The sequence below is a fragment of the Chamaea fasciata genome, unplaced genomic scaffold, assembly GCF_029207755.1.
Source record: "Chamaea fasciata isolate MVZ Bird 193981 ecotype frontalis unplaced genomic scaffold, bChaFas1.0.hap1 SCAF_9, whole genome shotgun sequence".
In the NCBI taxonomy this organism is placed as follows: Eukaryota; Metazoa; Chordata; class Aves; order Passeriformes; family Sylviidae; genus Chamaea; species Chamaea fasciata.
In genome coordinates, this window is record NW_027094094.1 from 7,487,160 (window position 1) to 7,510,841 (window position 23,682).

At 35.0% G+C, this 23,682-nt stretch overlaps 1 protein-coding gene across 5 annotated transcripts in view; it reads right to left on the reverse strand.

The window, feature by feature from the left end:
- ATRNL1 (attractin like 1) overlaps positions 1-23,682 on the reverse strand; it is a 433,474-nt gene that overhangs the window by 298,612 nt on the left and 111,180 nt on the right. For all 5 annotated transcript variants that reach the window (XM_066190865.1, XM_066190863.1, XM_066190866.1 and 2 more), the window contains exons 18-20: positions 22,815-23,033; positions 18,228-18,365; positions 2,397-2,490 (exon numbers count right to left, since the gene is read on the reverse strand). In XM_066190865.1, coding sequence (XP_066046962.1) covers positions 2,397-2,490; positions 18,228-18,365; positions 22,815-23,033 — 451 coding nt within the window. The remainder of the gene's footprint in view (positions 1-2,396; positions 2,491-18,227; positions 18,366-22,814; positions 23,034-23,682) is intronic.

The window sequence follows — 23,682 nt, forward strand, 5'->3', positions numbered from 1 at the left end:
ACAAGGAAAGCATTGAGCTGATTTAAATTTCTCCTTATCTTCTAGATAATGACTGCATTTGTATCTTATGATGCATTCAAGAGAGGTTGTGAGTGTACAAATGATTTTTAAAGAGGAAATAGTCATCTATTTTTTAAGCATAATACAAAATAAATCAAGTTTGTATTCTTCATGTGAAGTTTAGAATGAGTATGGGACTGCATTCAGTGACTCATTAGTGATTGTTTTTTAAATTTTTTTTATGTTCTTCATCTCCTGATGTTCTAAGAGCAATAGTTAAAAAACACTTGATTGAAACTTCCATACATGAATGGATCACTCTCTCAAACCAGCCATCAGAGTAAAATGGCAAATTCTAAACGTATCACTTGATGATGTCCTCCAACTCAAAATCTGTGATTATTTGCTTGAGTGCCTATGAACCCAACAGATATGAATCTCACAATCTGAAATGTCATCATATCCAAAAAAACCAAAAAAAAACAAAACTGAAAATGTCTGCAGATTTTATTTAATTTTTATTTAATCAAAAAAAACCTCACCAACACTAAAAATATCAAATGTTGTAACCAGCACAGCTTGCCCTGGACAAGCCTATGGTTTGTGCATGAATCTAGAAGGGGAATGTATTACATTACATACAAATGATTTCAGACTGAAAAGGGATTTTTCAGTCTGAAATTGCAACTTTAAGTTTACTCTTGAAAAGTCAAAATTCAAATTTCTGTTTCATCTGTGTTGTGGAATTGCTGTAACTTCTGACCAGGGAAGCCCATGAGTAGGAAAACATTTCTCTTCTATTTCAGTAAGTGGGATAAAAGAACCTTTTCTGATAGACAAACTCAGGACAGCAGACTGATACAGCTAAGCAGCACAACCAATCATCTGAGACAGAGGTTCCAAATCAGAGCGGAAAAACCAGTGATGAAACAGACACAGGACAAAGGACAACAACAAACACAGAGATGCATGAAAGCCAGGCTGGGGTGAAGGCTTGTAAAGAGTGCCTTATGTGGAGCGTCAGTAAAGGATTTGCATTTTCAGCACAGAAACTGTTTTCTGTGGTTCAAGTGTTACAAAGGACAGAGGAGAAATTGTTGGGGTTTTTTTCTTCCTGTATTTTGTATGGTTAGAATGGCATCAATACAAGTCCATAGCTGGTAATCAGATCACTCACTAACACCTAGAACTGATTAACTGTATGGGCACAAAAAGAGGGAAAAAAAGCTTTCTCAGTGAAGACTTAATTCAGTGCTTAAAGATATTATCATTCCAGCCTTTGTCCTGATAAAATTTCATCACTTAGTCCTAATCTTGATTTCCCATCTCATCCTGAGAGTCTTCAATTAGCTGGACACAAAGTCCCAGAGGTAGCAGGGCAACAGCAGAGCTGCCAGCACAGTTCTTTCTCACGGATATACACAGATCCTCTACATCAGAAATGTGTGTTTCTTTACAATTTACCAAGCAAAGTGTTACGGGTAGGATCCAAGCCAGTTCATTGAGTGTATCAAAGACAAATTCACAAATCCAGTGTAAGTGGATGTCCTGTGGCAGAAGTACCTGGCACCTCTCCCTGCTGGGGAGGAGTCAGCTGGATTCATGTGCCTTTTCCCCAGTTCCAAGCAACACTGCTAAGTTTGCTGCCAGATACTATTGAAATAATCATAACTGCAAAACGAATAAGGTTCCTATTAAATAATGCAGTGTACCTGATAAAACAGACGGAAAGAAATATCTTTAAATATAAGGCTATTCACAATTAACTTCAACGTGTTGTTTCTCCTACTTGATAAGTTACTCCACGTCAGTACTTGGTTGCTCTTAGTACTTGATTTGCTATGAAGGTGCAAACTCTTCCTCTAAACACAAGAAGCTATTCAGTGCAAAAAAAAGAGGACTTTCCATGACAGGTCCATACATTCCTATGGTCTCGATTTTATGATCTGGGATAATGTTTAAAACACCTTACTAAGGTTCCAAAACCATAAAATTGAATCACTGTAGGTTCCCATCAAGTTAACTGACAAACATAATGAATGTAACTACCAACTCATATGGGTTTTTTTTTTCCCCTTATACTAATATTTTAAAAATTTAAGCGAAAGGAAGACAAATAGAAGTAACTCTCCAGTTTGTTCTTAGAAACAAAATGGATTTTTTAAGTCTTTGGTGTCTTCAAAACATTACTATTATTTGTGATGTAATCCTTTAACAAAAGTCTAGGTAATAGTGAAATTTCCTGAGAAATGTTGGGAACACTATATCCACTACGAAAACATTAGCAGGTCAAACACAAAACCCAGTACCAAAACAAGGATGTGAAATGGGGAAAAAAGTAATTATTCGCTAATCAAGGATTGGAATAACTTCAGGCTACATTTATTTGTACTCACAGTTGACACTGGTCTCCTTTGATTCCCTTCGTCGTGCAGAAACATTTTCCTGTTTGCATGTGACAGATATTTGCATGTCCACTGCATGTGCAAGCTGTAAAATCAAAAAGGAAAGTGAGATTTCCTCATTCATGCTTTACTTGATAACTTAATGAATATTCATATATTTTAATACTTCATCCCAAATGCTTTTCCTACAAGCTGTATTGAAATACATATCTATTACTACTTCAATTATAATGTTTTTCAGAAAAATTCACTAGTATATCACTTACTTTATTTTCTGCAGAGCTAAAAACTATTTGTTTATCATCAAAAGCTCTCCTCCACACCTTAAGTAACAGCAGTTTGAGAAAAGCCATTCTAACCAACCATCTCAATGTGCAATATAGAAAAATATTCATAATTCATCTTTGCTATACAGGGTAAAATCCTGACATTGGACAAAAGCAATAACAAAATCCATTTTGTTTGAAATTCTAATTAAAGTATTATTGGAGATGTTTGGTAAAAGATTTAATATAATTGGAATTCTTACTTTTGATGAAAGCCAACAAAAAGAAACCGCTGAAACCATTTGAACAAAGGCAGAGTAAACACTACAGGTATAGTCCACAAGAAGAATTTTCTAAAAGCAGGAAACAGGCCACTTTAAAAACTCCTGAAATCTGAACTGAAGGAGAATCACAGGAACATCATCACTCCACTCCACTTTAAGGCCAAAGCAATTCTCTTCACAGTGGTCTGCTCACTGCCACTCTTGCTGCCTGATATATTCTCACCTCAAAAACATCTTCCTATTCCCAGTTCTTGAGCTTTCTTCTGCCTTTTTCTTTCCATCTTTATTTGAACTACTATCTTGTTTAGGCAGCCATTTTTTATTCCTAACCAAGTGTACAGAATTTACTAATCTCTCCCTGGTAAACGTGTCAATACATCCCCACATCCATGGGATGACTCCCTGCTAATATTCACACCACACTCCAAGTCTATGTTTAATCCAAAGTAACTTTGAACCTACCATGACGTGCATATTATGCTTTCACTGAAGTTTTAATTATGACTAAGATAAAGGATTTAATATATGAGGTCCTGCTTGGGAACAGACATGGTACCATGTGGTGACCTGTATAAGATAAAAGTTTATTCTCCACTTTATAATCTCATACTGAATTCCTATCACAGACTGAGTTTTAAACTTCCCTTATACTGATAAGGAATAACACACAATAAATCCTTCTTTGATGGTGTCCCACCCCATGCACGCTCTCACCTCTCAGCCACAACCTAAGACAAATAAAGAAAAAGGTACTAGACAATGTAAAAACCTAATTCAATGTAAGATATTATTGAAACAGTATGCCCATTTCAGGACTTCAGTGGTTTGTTCAGCCTTCAGAGCTCATTAAATAGCCAGCTGAACCCAAGGAAGAATTCTTACTATGGAGATGCCAGACATTCAATCTTTCTGCAAGAAACACCAGAAATTTCTATGCAGCACAGAGTGATGTGTGATGTTTTCTGTTTCATAACACAACACTACTGAAAAATACCTACAGTTACCACAAAAATCCTACGTTTTGTAATTCTGCTATCCTTGACACTCCACAATAAATGTTCACTCAAGTGCTGCCACTACACTATCAGTTATGTTTTCCCAAATCCATTCATGTTTTCCACTCTACATTTATGGAATCATTATTTAGGCACTTTAAGCTGGAAAAGCCTCTTCGCAGAAGTTAATTTCAATTGCGTAAATCTTTGCAATGCTTTCAGTGAAAAATATAGAGATATATTCTTAGCAGCTTATTCTGCTTATAGTTAAGTGCTCTTAACAGTGATGCTCCATTACAAGACAGCACAAAAGTAATAAAGGAGCTAAAAGGGTGAATTCTGAAGCACATTCCAAAAGCTGTCAGTGTTTTGACAAATATAGAAGCTATTGCCAACCAACCTTAATTGATTGCTCCCACAATTACTGCTCACTTAACAGGAAGTAGATCACAAATGTGAAAGTGGAAAACATAAATGATTATATACTAGCAGCACTTCAATGAACATTTATTATTCTCATTCACCAAATTCCTATTAATCTCACTGTTCCTGGATAATACCATGGAAAAAGACAACACCTTTGCATTTACACTTTTTAAATCTCATCTAGAAAAAATCTGTGTCACAGCAACAAAAGCGTATTTTAATATGCTTTTTCTATGCAGTTAATTATCTCAGGCTTGCAAGTATGTGATGAAAGATGGATTCCTACCAATCTGTGGATCTCTGTGTGGGGTGTAACTACTTTGTGCATTCATCTTCAACTTGGGCCTATATCATGCACATCTGCTTTTGTTTAAACAGTTATTTTAAATAATTATACCATGATTCTTACCAATAAATAAATATTTAAATGAAATCATCTATGGCTCACAATAAAAACCTGCTTAGAAGATAGAATTTAAACTTTTGCTAGTTTTTATGTATTAAGTGAAATGACTACATTAGAGCTTTAAAAACAAGAAAAAAACTCATCCTTGCAATATCTACTCTATTTTTAGGGAAATAGCAGCTCAAAATACTCTTTTTTACAACATGCAGGTTCTAAGTGGAACAGAAAGATTATATGAAAACAATACAATCCAGTAGAGCAAATCCATGCTGCAAAATCACAATCCTATAGAATTTATTAAATAATAAATCCACAGTATGATTGATTCCAAGTTGCCAGCTCAGCATATAAATGTTCTTGCTGGTGCTGACAACAAAAGAATACCCATCACTATTTCCACGCAGTGTGCATTTTAAACAATTGAATTTAAAAACACTTATTGTTTAGTCCCCATCTCCAACATAGAGCTGCAAGAGCATTTTTCTCTCAAATGGAGCTCACTACAGATGGTGATTTAAGTAAATATGTTTGCTTACATGAAAGGTTGCTGAACCACAGCTGCACATGGATAATTACTATAAGACACCTTGCTGATGTTTTTTAAAAGAAAAGCTATGACAATGCCAATAAATACTGAGGTGTGCTACTTTGTTAATTTTGCTAACATTCAAGGTGTAAATTAAATCAAAAGAAAAGGAGATACACCGTTTCTTAGACTAGGCTAAGTTAGAAATAGCAAGTATAAACTTCTATTAGATCCAACATTTTACTGCTCAGTTTCCCTGTAAATGTTCACCTATGTAATCCACTAGTCTACTCATACAACAACTGCCCTAGAGACTATTTTCTATATTAGTAATATTGCAAACCTGTCTAGTCACTTAATTCCCTAGAAATGTGTATTTAGTTTGAAGCCCCTGATACCCCTTTCACATTCAACAATTGCTTCTATAGGAAATACACCCATTCGACCTTTGAGACTGGCAATGCAAAAGCGAAAAGATGTGCCCAGTAACACTTCTCCATTAGAATTAAGCTAAGAACTTCCGTGAAGCAACAACCAATAAAAACAGGAGTACAAATAAAAAAAAAAAAAGCAAAAAGATGCCTGTTAGAACATACTGCTGTAAATGCAGAAATGGAACTGTCATTTTATGGTGACATGATTATCCTCCAAAATAAATCAGTCTTAACAGAATAATTAACACATACATAACTAATTTTATTTTCCTCTTTCTTGTTTTACCATGTCATTTATCTTTCTTTGGTGTCAAATTAATTTATTTTTTATAGTAGCCTAATAGCACAGAAAAGAAAAAACAGGTGTACTAACACAGTGCTAATGATTGTGAGACTGAGAAAAAAGGTAAACGGAACAGACAAATATTTTGGATTTCTGTCACTCAGACATGGAACTTAAAGTCACAGTAAAACACAAACAGTTTCACTCAACCTCGAACTAATGCTACAAAGATCATGTGAAAATTTAAGGCAATGAAATTTTCCTGAACAGCAACAGTCAAGCAATCTGGAGATCACAGGTGTCATCTCCTTAGCTTTTGGGATTAAACATACATTCCAGAAGTGGGATATTTATCCTAATAAACACAGAAACAACAAGCAGACTGATTATTGTGACAGAAATCGAAATTTAGTTTGGTTGAACTTAAAGACAACCTTCATCAATTAAAGGCTTGTATTTGTTCTTTAGCCATTTTTGCTGTGGTAAAATAGTTCAATAGTGTTTGTATTTCATTATTACTTCTGTTCAAAGCATTCATCCTGAAAAGTGAATGGATTTCTTTTGTTTATTTGTAACAAATATCTCTCAAGCAATCACAGTAAAGCTGTCTTTAATCATCAGCAACTAACAGTATAAGGACAGCTTGGAAAACCGTGATTTTGTTTTATACAAGTAGATAATGAAAATGCAACACACGAGATTAACACTGAAAGACAGGATCTTTTTCCTCGTTAGGAACTGAGCAGAATCTTAAACAATTAACAAGAGTAATGCTGTGCCTGAATCTGTCATGCCAATACTGAGCCACTGTACGGAATTTTTATTGCTTGTTGGAATATGCATTTTCTACCAAAAAACATGCGGAACCAAAACACCGAACTCATGAAATGCAGTTGCAGCAATTTCATGTTTTCCGTGTTAATGTCTGAATGTTCTGTTTCTTTGAACATAGAAAACTGAAAAATTCCAAGTGAAATTATTAATACTTCATTTGGAGATAAGTTCAATATGTCATACTTGTCAGTTTCCTTTTCATTCCTTCCATTTCATTTCATTTCTAAACATAATATTAATATCAGTTATCAAAATGTAAATAGCCTATAAATTTTAAACTGGGTTAACCTGCAGATTCTAGGAGTTCAACTCAAAACTGAACTCTGTATCTGAGGTATGGGAGAGCTTTTATGTATCCAAGCATTTTAAGAGACCTTTCACTAGATTCAAAATATTACTCCTTAAATTACTCTTAGTTTTCTCAGCTGTGAAGAGATTTCTCACATGAAAACACAAGAGAAAACTAGAATTACTTTAAAAAGAATAATTTCAGATCTGACAGACAAACTTTTACTAGCTTTAGTAAAAACTAAAACAGTGAGTCTTGGCAGTTATTTTCAAAGCAAAAGTATAAAGTGAAGATTTTGGGTGCCTTCATGGTCTGATGTTCATACTGATTTAAGACTTTTTCAGGCAATAAAAGCCTAGCACCTATTATCGTTATTATTGTTGTTGTTGTTATGTATTTTTTAATTTTCTTAAGACAGCAAATTCTCTACTATTTTGGAAATTTTGGTCAAAAACTTCCTTTCATCAAAAGGCTGTTATTTTTCCCCTCATTCTCTCTAAAGAGAACATATTGTAAATTATAACAAAAAAAAAAGAAAAAAGAAAAAATATTATTATAAGACAGTATGAAATGCAAAAAACTATTTAAAAGCATTCAAAAGTTATTCATAGCCGCCATAAAGGTAAGAAAAAATTCCAGTCTAAGGTGGAAAACACCTGAAGTCAACAACTGGTGATTGCAACTATTTGTGTGTATTTGGTCATTCAGAATAAAAGCCCAAAGAAAAGAAATTACTCACACAATTTATCAGGCAAAAAATGCCACGAAATTTAAAGAAGTCAGCAAATCATTCCCTTCCATTAGCCATTAGGAGGTACAAAATACAACTGATTTTTAATGTATTCCACTGCAAAGGAGGTGCTTTTTTTTCCCCTTAAATAACTAATGCAGTCTGGCATTATAATGCATTTCATTTAGCACCCAGGAAATGAAGAGAGAATCAACTGCAATCAAACTGAAATGCCATTACAAGTTTTTTTGGGGATCTTCACTTGATTAGTTGAGGAAGGAGCTGCACGGTGCCTCAAAATCTATTTTCTCACCAGTTGGAGGGGGGTTCCCAAGCCCCCTTAGGGAAAGGGGCGACCATTTCAATCCAAAACACACACAGAAAGGGAGATGCAGAAATTAGAAACAAGCAAAATTCCTGCTCTTTCTATTGCATTTGGGATGAGAAGACTGGCTTTAAGAAAGGCTTATGTGAGGATCAAGTAACAGTGATTTAAGAAAATGTCATCTTCAGCTTGCAGCCGCCTGCCCTCAGTGCCTCCTGAGCCAGACACAGCATCCATGTGAGCTCTTGACATCTCCTTCAATACAGGGTAAAATATGTTTGTTTATCAGAGGCTGACAACATCAGTACATTTCTAAACAACTGAGAGTTTCTAAATCATGCCCTGTGCACTTCCTCTAGGAACATCATTTAGAAACCAATGGATTTACACATTTCATTAGGAAGGTGAACATACTGATATAAAGCTCAGACATGAGAAATACATTTTTTAAGTATTCCTTACCACATACAATGAATTTATAGCGTGCAAACCTGAAATAAAACCCACAAAAATAAGAATGCAGAGCGACTCGTTTGTCATCAGAAACTGTGTTCCACAAGAGCATGCAGGAGGACTTGATCACTAACATCAGTGACAGCAAGAGAATTGCCCTTAATCATTGTGAGTAGATTAAATAAGCACAGAGATAAAGGAATATAATATAAATCAAACTGCTGTATCTCTTCAATATCAGTAAAAGCTATAAGTGGTGATTAATTAAAGGATGCCTGAATTCTAAGTTCTCAGGATAAGATGCTGAACAAGCACAAAATGCCTGCTACTTACACAGATTAAGATAGCACATATTGTTCCTATTCTTTCTACTATTTCAGATATTTTTGTTGCATAGTAGACCTCAGAAACAGTTTAAACTAAAGCTCTTTCATTTTTCTTTTTGAAAAAATTGGAAGAAATTGAAAAAAAGTGGTGTTCCCACTCCACTTGAGCAAATTAGAATCAACTTTTCTGGATGGAGAAGTTACACTTATGCAAAGAAGTCTAGTGTAGCCATCAGGCTTAAGGAACGAAACCGTAGTTCATAAAATTGGTTACTGGTGATTTAACTACACAATTACACTGTGATAGTTCTGCCTCTTTCTTAGGCAAGAAAAAAAAGTCAGTGGCTCTCCACAATCAACCATTCCAACAGCAATCCTAAAGTGATGCCTGAACCAGTGCTTTGTCATGCTGACTGTTCCTAAAATCAGACCAGTCCGCAATGAGCACACACATCCTGGTTTAGGAAGCAAAATCAAATTTAGAGAATCAAGGGGTAGCTTAAAAGAGTTGTGTTTGACAGGAATTTTATAAAAATCTTCTGTGTGCAGTCAAGGAAAAAACATCAAAAATGTTAAACATGGTGAACAGGCATCCTGTCAAAATCTCATGAAATCCCACAGCCAAGCAAATAATCTCTCTCTGGGGGTTAATCATGTTACATTCAACAGTTTCTTCTTTTTTTCTCTCATAAAATTCTGAACATCTAAACGTCTATTGATACTTGACAATGATACTTGCCCTGAAGTGTAACTCCAGATCCTTCACTTAAGGTTATTCTAAGTAGGTTCTGGAATACAAACTTATCTATAAAAAGTTTCCTAATTTTAGTCTGAGGTTTTTTTTGTTTGAACTTTCAATTAATTGTGCTAGAAATCATACTTTATAATAAAGTTCTAATGTACAAAAAAAATCAAAAAGAAAATTATATGCATACACAAGAATTAACAGCATATTGAGATGTTTGTTTAGCATGTTTTGCTTGGCAGTCAAAAAAAACTGGAACAGTAATTTTTAAAGATTACTTTTTTCAAGTTCCTCAACTAAGTTTTTCCTATGGCAATCCACTTCTGGTTTAGTAGCACAGGACTAATTTTGAATACACTCTGATTGAAGTGAACCTAATTTAAATTCATACCTAAGCCCAAGCACAGGCTTCACTCAGTGGTCAGACTATCTTGGACACTGTTCAATAAACAGCTTTCATTATAGGAAGGAAAATAAATTTTCAAACACCATTGGGGAAAAAGGTATTCTTAAAAGAGTTTTTATTCTGACTACTCTAAGAATCTCTGCAAAAAGCAACATGAGGCTTTTCTTGAATAGTTTATTGTGTTAGAATCCCTTTCCTTTGTGTTTCGTATGAACCAAGAAGCCCTTTTCCTTCTACTAAAACCAAATTCCAGCATTTTAGTTAATAGTAAGTGCTTTTATTCTATGATAAGGTATTTTATTTAAAAAACCCAAGGAATTGGTTTCATCTCTATTCAATACTGAAAGGTAAAAAATAAATTAAAGAAAACAAAACACAACAGCACTACTAGTGCAAAATGGGATTTCTTGACAGTCCCCTCATTTGTCAAAACCTTCGGACATTTTGTTTGTACAGCCTAAACAAAATCATGTTATCTGCTGGAATTCAGTGAGATTTCCTTTGTCTGAATAATCTTAAATTACAGCTTCTTATCACAGAGTTTCGCTGTGAACTTGTGACACAGTGTTTCGTATAAAACCAAGGTACAAGCAAACAGGGTTTTTTAATTTAATTCCATTTTCTAGTACCTGCAGACAGTACAGAGCGCACAATACTTTCTTCCACTGATTTTCAACATTTTAATATATTTTTATATATTTTCATATAAAATGCCTTTATTCACATAGGCTCCTGCAGTCTTTTGTCATAATCATCCAATCCACTGAAAAGCCTTTTTTTCTATGAATAACCTCAAAGTACCTGAACTTAAAGGTGCTTTTTGATTTTTTTAAATTCATACTTAGTCACTGTGAAAAGAGGGCTTCTAGAACACGGTATTTAACCTAATACAAAATACCCTGCAAATTTTAGACAGCTGATGATGGAATGCCAAATGTGTGAGCTTGCACCAGCAAAATCCACAAATACAATTCCCTACATGCTAGACATTAAAACAGCTAAGTAGAAAAATAAATAAAACCTCTGTACCCCAAGCTGCCATTTCAGACACAAGAAAGTCAAAACTCCCATTTGAATATTTGTTCTACTTTAGGAAGGCTTTGCTGATGTTTATACAGCTAGTTGAGGATATTTATGCTTCCTACATTTCTGTTTTTTCCAGTAGCTGTCAGTTAAAAAGCTTCTTGCCCTCATTCTTAGCCCTACCTTAAACAGGACTCGTGGCCCTAGAATATAAGATTTTGGACCGGAAACTATTCTGAAACAGAACTGTGTGTTGTAGAAGAAAAACAGTCCAAGTTGGCAGCTGTCTCTTGATGAAGTTTTAAATGCAAGATTTTCTCTCTCCTTTTTGGACTTCAAAAATCTATTTCTCAGGCCAAATGCACCCACCTAACTTAGCCTGTTGAAATATTATCATACATCAGTTCCTAAAGCTGTTAGTCTCCAAGTGTTTTGAGACCAAATCTCATAGTACAATGGTAGCATACTTGATATTTGCTAAATAAAATTATTCTTAAGGAAAAAAAAATCAGTTTTTAACTTTAATGTCTGAAATAGTCAAAAAGTTATTTTCAGATGCTTTCTATTTGATGCTTCTCTGCCTGCCCTATGTAATCCCAAACTGCAGGTAATTTTAAAGCTACATAGCAATAAAGTGAAGAATTAAGACCGCTGCTTTCTGTTCACTCATTGCTTAAATAACTCTTGAAAACATTGAAAAATAAGTCTAAATGTAAATTAGCAGGTACCTTTTTATCAACTTCATACACAACAGTTTTAGTAAAAAAAAAGAAGTGAATAAAAAATTGTTTTTCTTGTCATGTTATCAACTTTTTCCTTTAGGAAAGACAGGTTGCTTTCTGTAATGTGTGAAATTATGTAATCTGCTGTCCATAAATTTTCACATACAAAATGCTGTGTACATATTCATATATACATGTGTAACTATATTCTAAGAATATGGCTGGGGAGCAAACAAAGGCATCCTGTTTACCTTCTCCTGGGCTCTGTGGGCCAATTCTCCTGGGATCTATTTGCAATTGGCTTTCTTTAGCACATTTCTCCTATTTTTGCATAGATAACTTAATTCAGATTGATGCTTTTGTTGCTAAAAAATCAAATGTTTATTACTTCAAAGTATGTGCATTAGAGTGGGTTTTGGTGCAGACAGCCCATCTAAGGAACCCCACAGTTACTTTCAGGTAATCAAACTGGATTCTTTTTTTTAGTATTTAACACACTGATTGCCCTTTGTGCTCTACAGGAACAGAGCTCCGTAGGTGCCTATGGCAGCTTTTAATGGTATTTTGTTTGAAGAAAGGAAGGAAATCAGGATCAGTTCCTCCACAGAGGGTCATGGTGAAAACACATTATGAAGGTTGCCACTGCCAAATAGGTAAAAATGATAGAAATAGGGCCAGAGAAAACAATTTGTAAAGTCACCCATCAGGCACCTTTAAAAGTTAGATAGAACCTGGAATCCAAGGAGACCAATGTCAATCTGCTGCCAGGATGAGTTTACCATCTTTCTCATGTCTCTCTTTCACAGCCACTTGAAATAATGGCTTGTGGCACCCTCGGCCTCTTCTCTCAAAACCCCACATCGCAGCTGTCAGGAACTCAGCAGAATAATCACATTTTCTGAACAGGAAGATTTGAACACCATGAAAGATCATCCTTCAGATATAACTTGGGTGTCAACACATGACTAATAAGTTTTAATTTTTATTCTTTTAACCAGGACAAATAATGACAAATATGTATTTATACAACTAATCTACTGCTGGGTTAAATTTCACCAAAGTCCTTCACCTAAGGTACTTTAAAGTAACTCTGACAACTTAGTCTTTTATTGATACCTGTCTGATTTATTTTTTAATGTCTTTTTAATGTCCTGTAGTTACATGTCAGTTGGGTGGTTCATGTCTAGATATCAAAGTTTATGTGGAATGCATTCAGGCAACAAACAACATGTGTAGATGTATGCACATAAGTGTACAAATACAGGTGATGCACACACTATATTTGCTAAAAACACACATAGTTTTGATAATGGTTTGAAGATGTGGTTAAAAAATCAGATGTTTCCAGTAAAAGATTAACTACACCTTTCCAAACGGAATGATTACAAACCAAACGTGGGGGGAAGCTGCTGCCTTTGGTATTGCAAATGTCCAGTGTATGATAACAGAGAAAGGAAAATATCTATAAAGGCGATAGAAGTGCTGCAGACTTGCTTAAAAAAGTCACCCCAACAGACTGTGTGGTTGGAAGCTTTTACAGGATGGTCATCAGTGTCTCAGGTACCTTTTAGGGCTGCTTAGAGAACAATCAGTGCACTTTAAGACACAATGTTCCTGCTGTGCTAGGACTCACAGTCTCCTCCTACTGCAAAAGCAACAATGGCAGCACAGTTCTGAGGAAAACTGAATTCTGCTTAGATTGTTATCCTGTTATTAAAGAAAATGACAATACAGCAAAATGCTTACATTATCTTATTATTATTAAATGTATTATACATTCATTGCGTGTGTCATTAGTTACTGTAAAGAATTTTTTCCTGGCATCTCATAAATTGTAAGGATAATTTTTTAAAATACCATGCAGAAAGAAAATGACAAGATGATAAGCAGCTAGAGCAATTTTTTTTAACACTGACAACTCAGTAGATGATTAATAGGTTTGAAAATAATACTAAAAACCATTACTAAGATGAAACAAAATTGTTCCAAGCAATCTCCCATAGTGTTTTCCTTTGGTACTTTATGTGTAGACTGTGGTACACATTCAACTCTATTTTTTTCTAGAATCTCTATTTCAAAATTGTGTATTTCCCAGACATGCAGCACATAACACAGCATGACCCTGGAGAAAACAAAATACCAAGAGAAACCACCAAGACAGCAAGCCAGGACCTGTTCACATCTACAGTCAAAGCTGCTTTATTTCCAAAATCCAATAATATTCAATGATGAATTTTCTAGTACTGAATTTCAATGTTCGTGCCTTCAAAATCATCCCTCAAATGAGACTTGAGAAAAACTTAGAAAAAAAATTAGTCAAAGTGATTTGGAATATCTGCTTTTGAGCTCCTCAGCACCTCAGACTGAAAGGCTTCCCTGGTGTCCCAGGAACAGACAAGGCTGAGCAGTGATTCTCCCATCTAATCTTTACCACAATTCAGAATGTGCCTTATTCTGTTTAAGACAGGGTATGATTACTTAAATATTTCTGGCACAGGCTGACAACACTGAATTAGCACTCCAACGACTGCCCATGGGTTTGCTTGGCCTTGAAACCCAATCCTGTCTCTTCCCAGAGCACCCTGTTCCCTCATGCTCAGAATTCATCTCTGCCTTCCCTCTTATTTTCTTGCACATTGACATAATGCTTAAAAAGAATGCTGTAACTTTACTTGCTAAGTTGGGTGGTACTCTCTCTTCATGCTTTCCTTGCTAGACAGGGGCTTTACATGACAAATCTTAAGCATGTGCACAGGGTCTGGACTTACTGATTTGTGCACTACCATTTATTATTATTTATTCCAAGAAGGAATGCAAATCTTTTTGTACAAGTTAAAATATTTCATAATTTGAAGTAAGAAATTAATTTCATTTTCTATTATGGCTGCCTATTTGACACCACAGAGTACCTGAAACCATTTTAATTAGAGTAAGAACAGGTAACTAATAGATTACAGTCAGAGAACTTCCCTTATCATAAAAAACCCTTGCAATTTATTACTGATTTTTGTACAGAATGCAGCAATGAATCAAATATAAAATAATTCAAACTATATATTTGTACAATGAAATGTCAGAAAGAACTGAAGGAGCACATATATCTTTAATGCAAGCCACATCTTAGGACAACTGAATATAAAGCTCATTTTTACACCAAGAATACAAACTCTAGCTCTCATTTCCTGTACTGAAGAGAGACTTCAAGTAACAGAATTGAAATGAGTAATTGGTATTAGGTATGGTTCTTTGAAGAAAAAGGACAGTAATTATTTCTTAAAAATATGATCATTGCCAAACCATTCCCCATCAGCAAACAAAATACCACACTTTGACACAAATAAACCAGTGTCCCAGCTACAGGGGAAACTTGCATAGGATGGAAAGCTTTTTAACTCCACAATAACTAAAATGCTACAGATTCAAAAAGAAGTGGTATACAACTTAGTAACATTCTGGTAACATAAAGGACAAAAAGATGATAAACACCCAGAGCCAAATGACTCTACACTGCTCATTTTCCTGTACAATCAGAATACTTTGTCTTTACTCAATACCTCCCTGCTTTCTAGATCTCAGACTCCAAGACTCCACAAAATATTAGAAGTGGAGAAAAATGTGTGGAATCAGCTCATTCCCTACCCGCTTCCAAAGCCTGAGACGTTTGAAAATTTAAAAAGGATAGTGTAAATGATAATGCAAATTTCATAGCATATTTACGGAATCTTTCACAGTTTAACCAGTAGAAATTTTTCCTTGTATTCCACCTTAATCTTTCTTGTTGAAACCTAATCCCATTACTTCCTCCTCAACCAAAATGGGGGCGTGGGGGAAGGTACTTTATCATCTCTCTCTCTTTTCAGCTTCCCTTCATGCATTTGAAGCCTGTTATTATGCTTCCATCTTTTCTTTGTCCTTCTGCAAGGTTTGTCACATTTACTAAGCCTGCATCATATCAGGATGCAAAGCAAGTCCTTAGATCTGTTTTAAAGCTATTGAAATGTCAGCAATTATAGTGAGTCAAAATCCAGAAAAGTCAAATTTTTTTTACCCATTCTTTAATCATAACTATTCAAAACCTATTGAAATCTGAATTATATCTTTTTTCTATAACAACTGTTACTCATTCCATAGTAATTTGATAGCATAACACTATGCAATACGACTATAAATGTATCAGTTATCTGATGACAGTTGTAAAGCCACCAGTGTGGAAAAAAATAATCATATTTTAACAGAATTTGCCATCCCTGGACAAAGGTCAGAACAGAATCGGTCACTCAGGTGGACAGTCATTTCTTTCAGAGGTTTCTGAATTACCTCCTTGGAGTACAAACAGAAAGAATTTAGGAAACTATTGGCATAGTTAAGGAAAAAATGTAAAAGTTTTCCAAAGATTGCAAGGCTTGCTATGCATGTTCTCCTCCTTCCTCTCAGGATCAGGGATCTAAGGAACAACAAGGGCTAATGCAACTTATATAAAAAAGGAAAGTTTTCTTGCAAATCATTTTCGTCTGTATCACCAACAGTCAAACTAAGAGCTCAGATTTCACCTACAAGTACATATACCATGACAGCAGAAAATGCAGTATGTGCACTGAATACATAGGTACTTTCATCAGGACACTGGGAAGTTATTTTATGTCATGAGTGTGCCAGGGAAACGACCTGCAGCTTCTGTCCCAGAGCACACGACGTCACCTCTCCACTGCAGAGATCAAGTACAACTTCTGTCCCCAGCTTTGACTGCTCTCCAATTCAAAACCAAGCTATGCCCTTGTAACTATAGCAACTTGATCCATGAAGAATATTACAGATGTACTTTTGGAGTTATAGTCATCATCTTGTCATGCCTTTAAAGAGTTTTCAACCTGGATCCTCACAGTAATTACTCAGGAGCTGCAAGGGGGAAATGCATGATGTGCTCAGGCAGCCATGGAACCAAAGGCTGAGTCTTGGTGGAAAAGGAAAGTTGGTGGAGTCTAGCTAGAAACTCAGCTGGCAGCAGCAAAGAGACTCAAGATGCAACAATAAAGATGACTGGTTTCGGTATTTTTTTAGTTCCTTGTGATTCTTTTGTCCGTTGATTGGCTTTTTCATATAATTTCCTGTCTTGTTTTCTCGTTACTTCAGTCACACTTAAGCTCAGCTTCTAACTGGGTTGCCCTTTCTTCAACTCGTATTTTTCTCTGTATGCTTCTACTTTATTAAGGGTTTTAATTTTCAGCCATCTTTAAATTTTTTTCTGCATTACCAATAGCATTAACAGAATGAAGAAGAAAAGAAACAGAACCATTACTTTCTTTATGTTTGCACTGTGCCTGATCGCAGCTATGGTTCCAAAATCCTCGTAAATCCCAGTAACATTGATTTGACTTATCTATGGATCTATCTATTTTTTCTTGCAGAAATCCCTGGCCCACAATTTGGGCACCTCTATCACAGTACTGTAGAAAATCTAACAGTTCACAATGACTACATCCTGCAAAATATCCTAAGGATATAAACATATTATGAGCTCTATACTAAAAATATAACATACCATAGCAGATAAAGCATTGAAATAATTATCTTTTTTCTTTTTTAAAGAAAAAAAGCTCTAGTCAAAGTAGCTCCTGTTAAAATCATGTCTACCAATAAAAATTTGCATTCTTACAGACTAGGTCTGAAGAAACAAGTTGTAAAATTTATAATTTTACTGGTCTTATAAATTGATTTCAGCCATTATTGCACCACGCATATTTCACTAAAGGTGATGGAATGCTTATTTGGTTGATAGCTAATGTATCCCTGAAGAATAAAAGCTGTATGAATACATCATTTTGCCATAAAGGTGATACAGACAGCAAAAGAACATTTTGTCAACTTCAGGAGAAAAACTGAACTATTAAGAATTATTTAAAGCATCATAAAGCCTCAGCAAAATGTTCAATTGTCAATAAGGGTAGACATTAATCTTTCTATCCCCTTGAACACAATTTTTACATATCGTGCTTGAGTTTACCAGATGTGAATCTTTATGCATTGCCTACTGCACATTAGAATGCTGAGGAACCAACAAACCCTTTAAATGAAGAAATATTCTGTGAGAAGCAAAGGTCTGGTTAAAGAAACATCAGTAATGGAGAAGAAAAAGTCATAGGACAAAACTCTCCAGCACCCTTCTAGATTCAAAGCCAACTTTATTGAGTTTTCATATTCAATATGTTCCTCCTTCAAGCATTTAGTTTTAAGGAAAGGAGTTTTTGTTGACTTTAAAACCACCTACACAAGTGAAAAAGTAGCCCTACAGCAATCTACACAAACCATCTGGAGTATTGGACTTCTTTTTCCTTCCAGTAGAAGAACTTACCTGTACACTGTCCTCCGTTTGTGGGATCCCCATAATATCCTGGCATGCAGGTCTCACACTGCTTTCCTGTTGTTAGGTTTTTACACTGATCACAGACATTGCTGTTAATGCAGGTGCTGTGGCCATTGCACTGGCAAGCTGGAACACAACATTTTAAAAGTTTCATTACTAAATTGCTCTTTGGAACAAAATCATTTCTATATGATTACGAAACTGTAGTAAAATGTGATTCTGAGGAGTTTAGTCCTGACTAATAACCAGCATAAATATATTTGCACTTTGGCACAGAACCTCTTCAAAACAGCACTGCAATACAACATGAAATCACACAAAAACTGACTGTGTTGTGACATGTGAGTTTTAAGGTGGGTTTTATGAGAAAGGTGGTATTTTTGCCATTGGAGTGAATAAATTAGTCCTTACAGCTTTAAAATGCTGTCCAGGCACTTCAGAAATATTTGGAGAGGTAGTAGGTCACTAACTGAGACTCCATGAAAACCCCAATACCTACATGCAAATGTGAAGCATTTGAAACCCTCCTGGGATGGAGAACATGAACTCACAGCTAAACATATCTAGTGGGGAGAGATAATTTCCAAAATAAATTAACTAAATATTATCTTATTTTTAATTGTCCTGATAATTGGCATACAAAGCAATTTTAAGGACATCAGGACCACATCAAACAGCTCCAGTCCCTCCTCACTGCCATCAATTTTGGTGAAAGTAAAAAAACCTGGATTCCTATTGACATATTTTTTCACACCTGACCCTGAAAGCATAAAATTGCTTTTTGTCAAATAACATCACTATAAACCAACAGAGCTCCACTCCAGAGCTTCACATTTTGGGGAAACTCAAAAAGCGCTGACCACTTCTGCAGCAAAATCACAATGTGAATCCTGCCAGAATCATTGATCCTGCTGCCAGGTTTTGAAGGATGACCTCTCTATAGAGTGGAGCTTCAGAGCACATGGTGCCCAGCAGATTAGTAATCTGTCAATTATAGCAGCTTGTCAAATATCAAACTATGTCAGCCATGTCGATTCCTCAGTGCCGAAGTGGGTGGAAGACTTAGAAGAGGACAGCTATCACAATAAGATTGTATTTTTTTTAAATTTGGATGTTTAATTTAAATGTCAGAGTGATTGGTGTCTTGGCTAGGCAAAAAAAAAAAAAAAAAAAAAAAGGGGCTTCTCACTGCATGATTTAAAAGTTTTTAGAGCTATTTTATAATTTAGTAACTTAATATATTTACAGCCATTGAAAGACTTGGCTCATAAACCATTAAAAGCTCCCAAGATGACAATCTCTTCTTTCTTCTGTAACTGCACCTAGAGAATCTTCCAAACAAGTATTGAACATTTCTGTACCATTAGGTTTTCTCACTATATTGACTAAATCTCTAGAAATCACAAGCTGTATTCTTCCCAAAAATACTTGTATTTTAGCCACCTTTGTGGTGACTCCCTCTTTGCAGTTTGTTGCCATTCCCAGGAAAAGTTACACAAAAGTACCATGAGTTGCAGCTCCATTTTGTGTGTATGTTTTACACATTAAATTACTTTATAGAGCCCAATAAGCCAAAAGTAAAAAGAGAGAGTAAATTAAAGAGGTGTTCTACTAGGGAAAGATTGCTTATTTAAGACTATATCATAATGTAGGATAAATGCTTAATATTAATATTCTCTAACTAGCGGGCCATTGATTTATAAATTTTCTGGTTTTGATAATACTTATTTTTGTATTTCTTAATTTTTGTGTTATATAGGGTGATGAAAACAACCTTAATTGTAATTTTAATTTTCTGTAAGTCATAATATTATCTGGTCATTTAGAACGGCTCTGAATTCTTATATTTTTTTTGATTCAAAGTAAATGGAAGAGATTTTAAAACAAATTCAAAAAATATGTGCACAATATGAAGTAATGCAATCCACAATTGACATGACACACCATAGAAAAATGACATTATATAATTGCTGATTTCCCTAAAACTATGCATCTCATCAAAAAATGTTAGAAGGGCAAGTAAAATAAATTTCAAAGCTGGTTCAGTGCAATCAAACTGGAGACATCAGTATTAAATAATTAAAACAGTCTCTAAAATAATAAGACACAGTAATGACCAGTAAGTAAGAATTAGGAGGTAAATTTGTAAAAGTTCTTTTCTCCTTAAGTCCTTTTAATGTACATCACTGGCAGCAACAAAGTCATTTTCCTCACACACAAAAATGTTCTTCAGCTGAATCCTCGGTGAGGCTGCCCTGGAGAGATGCAATTTTATGTCTAATTTGCTTTTGACCTCTGTGTTGAAATAGCCGATGAAGCTGACAATTGGTGATCATTATAGTTTTAAGAAAATACTTAAAACTAGGAAAATTTATGAAAAGGGTGTCTTCATTACAATCTGGATCTAGAATAAAGATACTTCTTCTAGTTTCAAACAAACTAGTTAGAATCTACTCGCACTATTTTTCAGAGGAGAAATTTAGACTTAAAAGAAAAACTTTGGCTTGCATTCTACCAAACCTTTCTTCTCACGAGATGAATGTCAAAGCTATTTTTCTTTTCTTTATATATATATATATATATATCTGTTATTTGCAATTTTATTTATAACAATAGTTCAGTTAAACTAAGAATCTGATCAAAATAAAATTGTATTCATATCAAAAGAAATGCTACAACAGCTTATTTCAAGCCTATTGATTTCAAAGTGACCAGTCACAAAAATAAACATTTTCTAAACTGCCTGATGCATACTAATCTTACAGTTTTGAACAGACAGAAAATGAGAAAGAATTTAAAATTTTTATCAGCAGCTCAATTGCCCAGAGGCACTATAAGGAGGATGAATATGGACTACAAGGAAAAATAAGTGCATGCCCGAATGAACATGAATGGTTCAGCCAACTATTCATCAAGGTGTCAGAATAATCTCCAAACTGCATGGTATAAACTATCTATTTATATTTTCATCCAAACTGCAAACTGTTCAGCGGGCTTACACAGACTTAGTCTATTTCTATCTTGTTTTCAAGTACATCAAATGATTGTTGTGCCACGATAAAACTGTGTTAGTATAATCCATTACAGAAAATATTCTATGAAAATGAAAACAAAATCTTAGGAACAAAACCTCCAGCCTAATCAGACGAAAAAGAATAAAAAATTTCAATTGATGTGAAATTTCTGACTTCTGTAGTATTTATCCCTTAAACTCATAAAGCTAGAGAATGTTAAACTGAAGTGAAACTTTAGTAAATTCTTAGTAAGACCATACAATGAATACAGAATTTTATCCATCAAGAATAAACATTAAACACAGCAGTTTAGACAGGCAGTATATTTATCTATCACAATTTCACTAGTGGCAGAAATTATGCATTCCACTGAGGGGTAACAATCCACTTATCAACATATAGACTAAGTAATTAAATTTCTATACAATAACAACAGAATGTCATTCTATTGTTTCCTGAATTGTCCTAGGAGCTTCTTTGTTCAGGAAGTAGTATCAGATGATGTGGAAGGTTCCTTTGGTTTTAGCTGAAAATATGCAACAGTGTACCCTGGGGTTTATATTTCATTTCATTATTCTGAAACTTAAAAAAAACCCCTCACTCTATATATATATGCATACACAACAGAGAGAATAAACTGAAGAAAAAAGCAGACGAGAAAGCAAACACAGCTGCATGTGCCCATAAAAGTATTGATCCTACAGAAACTCCAGCTTCCAAAATTATCAGCAGTAGAACATTTCCTGGAAAAATAACTTCAGCACAGTTACTCTATTAAAAAAAAGACAAATAAAACCACCAAAGTTTTCAAGCTGTGTTTTAAACTGTATTATTTATTGTAAACGACTTCTGGAGTGTTGTCAAAGTCCCCAGTGTGCTTTTCATTTGCCTGCAGTCCTCCACTGCTGCTTCCACACTCTGCTGTCAGGGTTGGAGGATTTCCACACAGGAGGCTGCACCAGCACAACTTTCACTGTCTTATAGCACCTGGTATCTTCCTCACCTTTCCAATGAACTCAAAAAATTTAAATACAATAATCAGACTGGTGTGAGGCTTCAGATATTCTCTTTAAGGCTACACAAGCACATATTCTATTCACTCTGAGCGTCTAAAAGGTCAGCTGGAAGCACAGCTCAGGTTTTGGCAGCCCCCCATTCTGACAGTCAGCGGGACTTGGCAAGAAAAGGAGGGAATTTTGTGTCCATCAGTCTTCTCCTATGGATAATTTCCCCCTAGTTCCACTCCTTGATGGATACAGAAGCCAGAAGAAAGCAAGAGCTGAAGAAAATTCATTTACTTTGATTTCTAAATGTGGAGGGAAACGGTAGGTGAAAACTTATCTACAAATAAATGGCAATTTTGACTAAACTACTTGCACTCCATTTCACATGTCAACCTACACTTGTGTACAGTAGACAAACAAGCTCTATATTTAGGAAATTTTTTATAAAGAACAAGTCTTTTATGAAAATGCTATCTACATTATTTAGAACAATTACGTTATTTCGGTGTGCTTAAACTCTTGTTTCATATATAGGAAAGAACGGAAGCAAACCTTACCTGGACACTGGATAAAAGACCACTCATAACTTTTTTCTTTTGGGCAAAGAGCAGCATCAAGCACCATTTCATTGGAATGGGCACCGACAGGCTTCATTGGGCCTCTTGAGGAGCCTTCCAAGCACTGTCCTTTGCCAGTGTTACTGGGATCGTTGCACCATCCACACCCTGGCTGTTCCAAGCACTGTCCACAGGTCCTCAGCCCAGAGCAGTTTTGAGCTTTAGTACATGGAATACAATATTAATGCATTGTTTTTTAAATGAGATGCTTGGATTTTACAACAGGAGATGGAGCATTTCTTTTTCCTTGTGCAAATTTTTTTTAAAAAAATCTATCAGTAATACTAGTAAGAATATCTCAGTTTCCATTAAAATTTTTACTTCCTCAAATCACGAAACACGCAGCAGGTGTTTGTTACTCCACAATGCAACAATAAAAAACTTCAAATCAACAAAGATAATGAAGCGGAACTAGAATATAGCACGCCTTCATTAGACACACAAGAAAATACACATTCTTTACTTATTATTAGTATATAATGCATTTATTACTAATTTTGCTGAGATAAACAGCCCTTCCAAAAGGGAAACTCTGGAGTTCAATACAAGATCAATAAACTAAGTAAGAGTGACATTTATAAATGTAAAAAAACACAGGAACATTAAAACTCAAACCAAAAAGTATTTTGGGCAAAAAGTACCCCTGGATGTCAACTGAGTATTTGCCTACAAATATGACTCAGTCTTCTTACATACAGCTTTTGAAACAGGCTAGCAATCCACACATCTCAAGCCACAAGTCATAATTCAGTCCCATTTAAATTAACTATATCTTAAGGTTCTCATCAATTAATCAGGTTTCGTTTTT